This window comes from Penaeus monodon, chromosome 7, assembly GCF_015228065.2.
Source record: "Penaeus monodon isolate SGIC_2016 chromosome 7, NSTDA_Pmon_1, whole genome shotgun sequence".
NCBI classification, from domain to species: Eukaryota; Metazoa; Arthropoda; class Malacostraca; order Decapoda; family Penaeidae; genus Penaeus; species Penaeus monodon.
The window spans coordinates 7694824-7698445 of NC_051392.1; the positions used below are offsets into that span (position 1 = coordinate 7694824).

At 41.9% G+C, this 3622-nt stretch overlaps 1 protein-coding gene across 1 annotated transcript in view; it reads left to right on the forward strand.

Moving 5' to 3' along the window:
* Positions 1-2954, forward strand: part of LOC119575511 (balbiani ring protein 6-like) — a 5757-nt gene extending 2803 nt beyond the window's left edge. Inside the window, exons 2-3 of the mRNA XM_037923162.1 lie at positions 999-1141; positions 2704-2954. Coding sequence (XP_037779090.1) covers positions 999-1141; positions 2704-2954 — 394 coding nt within the window. The remainder of the gene's footprint in view (positions 1-998; positions 1142-2703) is intronic.
* The last annotated feature ends 668 nt before the right edge of the window (positions 2955-3622 follow it).

Below are 3622 nucleotides of genomic sequence, written 5' to 3' on the forward strand. Positions count from 1 at the left end.
TTTTTGAGCGTGTGTTATTCTGTTTTTCTCTCTTTTCGTTTTTCTGTTTTTCTTTCTTTTCGTTTTTCTGTTTTTCTTTCTTTTCGTTTTTCTGTTCACCGAAAAAGACCTGAAACCGTCGAAAAAAAAGCAAAATCCACCAAAACCTGAAAATCCCCGAAAAAGACCGGAAAATCCCCGAAAAAGACCCGAAAATCCCCGAAAAAGACCGGAAAATCCCCGAAAAAGACCGGAAAATCCCCGAAAAAGACCCGAAAATCCCCGAAAAAGACCCGAAAGGACCTCGTCCCTGAGAGGCGGACGGAAACGTGGCGGCCGAACCGAGTGTCTCTTTAACGCTTTCCTTTCTCATCCGGCGCCTCTTCGCCCTGGCCGGCGCCGGCGACACGAGAGGCGGATGGCGACGGGCTTCTCGCGGTCGCCTGGTTTTCGCTTGTTTTCTTTTGTTTTTCTTTGTTTTTCTGTTTTTCTGTTTTGTCTTCTCTTTTTCCCGTTTTTTTTTTCTCTCTCTCGTTCTCTCTTGTTTCTTTTTATTTTTCTGTTTTGTCTTTTCGTTTTTTTTCTTTCTTTTCGTTTTTCTGTGTTTTTTTCTTTTCGTTTTTCTGTTTTTCTTTCTTTTCGGTTTTCTGTTTTTCTTTCTTGTCGTTTTTCTGTTCACCGAAAAAGACCTGAAAAACATCGAGAAAGACCTGAAAACCACCAAAAAAGACCTGAAAACCATCGAAAAAGACCTGAAATTCACCGAAAAAGACCTGAAAACCACCGAAAAAAAGCAAAATCCACCAAAACCTGAAAATCCCCGAAAAAGACTCGAAAATCCCCGAAAAAGACTCGAAAATCCCCGAAAAAAAACTCGAAAATCCCCGAAAAAAACTCGAAAATCCCCGAAAAAGACTCGAAAATCCCCAAAAAAGACTCGAAAATCCCCGAAAAAGACCCGAAAATCCCCGAAAAAGACCGGAAAATCCCCGAAAAAGACTCGAAAATCCCCGAAAAAGACCCGAAAATCCCCGAAAAAGACCCGAAAATCCCCGAAAAAGACCCGAAAATCCCCGAAAGAGACCCGAAAATCCCCGAAAAAGACTCGAAAATCCCCGAAAAAGACCCGAAAGGACCTCGTCCCTGAGAGGCGGACGGAAACGTGGCGGCCGAACCGAGTGTCTCTTTAACGCTTTCCTTTCTCATCCGGCGCCTCTTCGCCCTGGCCGGCGCCGGCGACACGAGAGGCGGATGGCGACGGGCTTCTCGCGGTCGCCTGGTTTTCGCTTGTTTTCTTTTGGTTTTTGTTTGTTTTCTGTTTTTTTCTGTTTTGTCTTCTCTTTTTTCCGTTTTTTTTCTCTCGTTCTTCTTGTTTCTTTTTATTTTTCTGTTTTGTCTTTTCGTTTTTTTTTCTTTCTTTTCGTTTTCCTGTGTTTTTCTTTTCGTTTTTCTTTCTTTTCGGTTTTCTGTTCACCGAAAAAGACCTAAAAAACATCGAAAAAGACATGAAATTCACCGAGAAAAACCTGAAAACCACCGAAAAAAAGCAAAATCCACCAAAACACCTGAAATTCACCGAAAAAGACTCGAAAATCCCCGAAAAAGACCCGAAAATCCCCGAAAAAGACCCGAAAATCCCCGAAAAAGACCCGAAAATCCCCGAAAAAGACCCGAAAGACCTCGTCCCTGAGAGGCGGACGGAAACGTGGCGGCCGAACCGAGTGTCTCTTTAACGCTTTCCTTTCTCATCCGGCGCCTCTTCGCCCTGGCCGGCGCCGGCGACACGAGAGGCGGATGGCGACGGGCTTCTCGCGGTCGCCTGGTTCTCGCTTGTTTTCTTTTTCTTTTTCTTTGTTTTCTTTTTTTTCTGTTTTGTCTTCTCTTTTTTCCGCTTTTTTTTTTCTCTCGTTCTCTCTTGTTTCTTTTTATTTTTCTGTTTTGTCTTTTCGTTTTTTTTTTTTCTTTTTCTGTTTTTCTTTCTTGTTTTTCTGCTTTCTTTTCTTCGTTTTTCTGTTTTTCTTTCTTTTCGTTTTTCTGTTTTTCTTTCTTTTCGTTTTTCTGTTTTTCTTTCTTTTCGTTTTTCTGTTTTTCTTTCGTTTGTTTCTTTCTTGTCGTTTTTTCTGTTTCTGTTCTTTCTTTTTTCGTTTTTCTGTTTTTTCTTTCTTTTCGCTTTTTTCTGTTTTCTTTTCTTTTCGTTTTTCTGTTCACCGAAAAAGACCTGAAAAACATCGAAAAAGACCTGAAACCGTCGAAAAAAAAAGGAAAATCCACCAAAACACCTGAAATTCACCGAAATAGACCCGAAAACCCCCGAAAAAGACTCGAAAATCCCCGAAAAAGACTCGAAAATCCCCGAATAAGACTCGAAAATCCCCGAAAAAGACCGGAAAATCCCCGAAAAAGACCCGAAGGACCTCGTCCCTGAGAGGCGGACGGAAACGTGGCGGCCGAACCGAGTGTCTCTTTAACGCTTTCCTTTCTCATCCGGCGCCTCTTCGCCCTGGCCGGCGCGGGCGACGCGAGAGGCGGATGGCGACGGGTTTCTCGCGGTCGCCTGGTTCTCGCTTGTTTTCTTTTTCTTTTTCTTTGTTGTCTGTTTTGTCCGTTCTTTTTCCTCTCGTTTCTCTCTTGTTTCTTTTTATTTTTCTGTTTTGTCTTTTCGTTTTTTTTTCTTTCTTTTCGTTTTTCTGTTCACCGAAAAAGACCTGAAAAACATCGAAAAAGACCTGAAACCGTCGAAAAAAAAAGCAAAATCCACCAAAACACCTGAAATTCACCGAAATAGACCCGAAAACCCCCGAAAAAGACCGGAAAATCCCCGAAAAAGACCCGAAAATCCCCGAAAAAGACTCAAAATCCCCGAAAAAGACCCGAAAATCCCCGAAAAAGACCGGAAAATCCCCGAAAAAGACCCGAAGGACCTCGTCCCTGAGAGGCGGACGGAAACGTGGCGGCCGAACCGAGTGTCTCTTTAACGCTTTCCTTTCTCATCCGGCGCCTCTTCGCCCTGGCCGGCGCCGGCGACACGAGAGGCGGATGGCGACGGGTTTCTCGCGGTCGCCTGGTTCTCGCTTGTTTTCTTTTGTTTTTTTTGTTTTCTGTTTTTTTCTGTTTTGTCTTCTCTTTTTTCCGTTTTTGTTTCTCTCGTTCTCTCTTGTTTCTTTTTATTTTTCTGTTTTTTTTTTCTTATGTTTTTTTGAGCGTGTGTTTTTCTGTTTTTCTCTCTTTTCGTTTTTCTGTTTTTCTTTCTTTTCGTTTTTCTGTTGTTCTTTTCGTTTCGTTTTTCTGTTTCTCTCTCTCTCCTTCTCTCCCTCTCTCTCTCTCTCTTTCTCTATCTATCTATCTATCTATCTATCTATCTATCTATCTGTCTATCTATCTATCTATCTATCTCTATCTCTCTCTCTCTATCTCTCTCTCTCTCTCTCTCTCTCTCTCTCTCTCTCTCTCTCTCTCTCTCTCTCTCTCTCTCTCTCTCTCTCTCTCTCTCTCTCTCTCTTTCTTCTTTTTTTTTTCTTTCTTTCTCTATTCTTTTCGTCTTCTGTTTCTTCTTCTTCTTTTTCTTTTTTGTAAATCGCGTTATTAATTTCTTTTTAATCTTTAATCTTAGCTAATTTTATCCCCTCGTACACCATCTTATCTA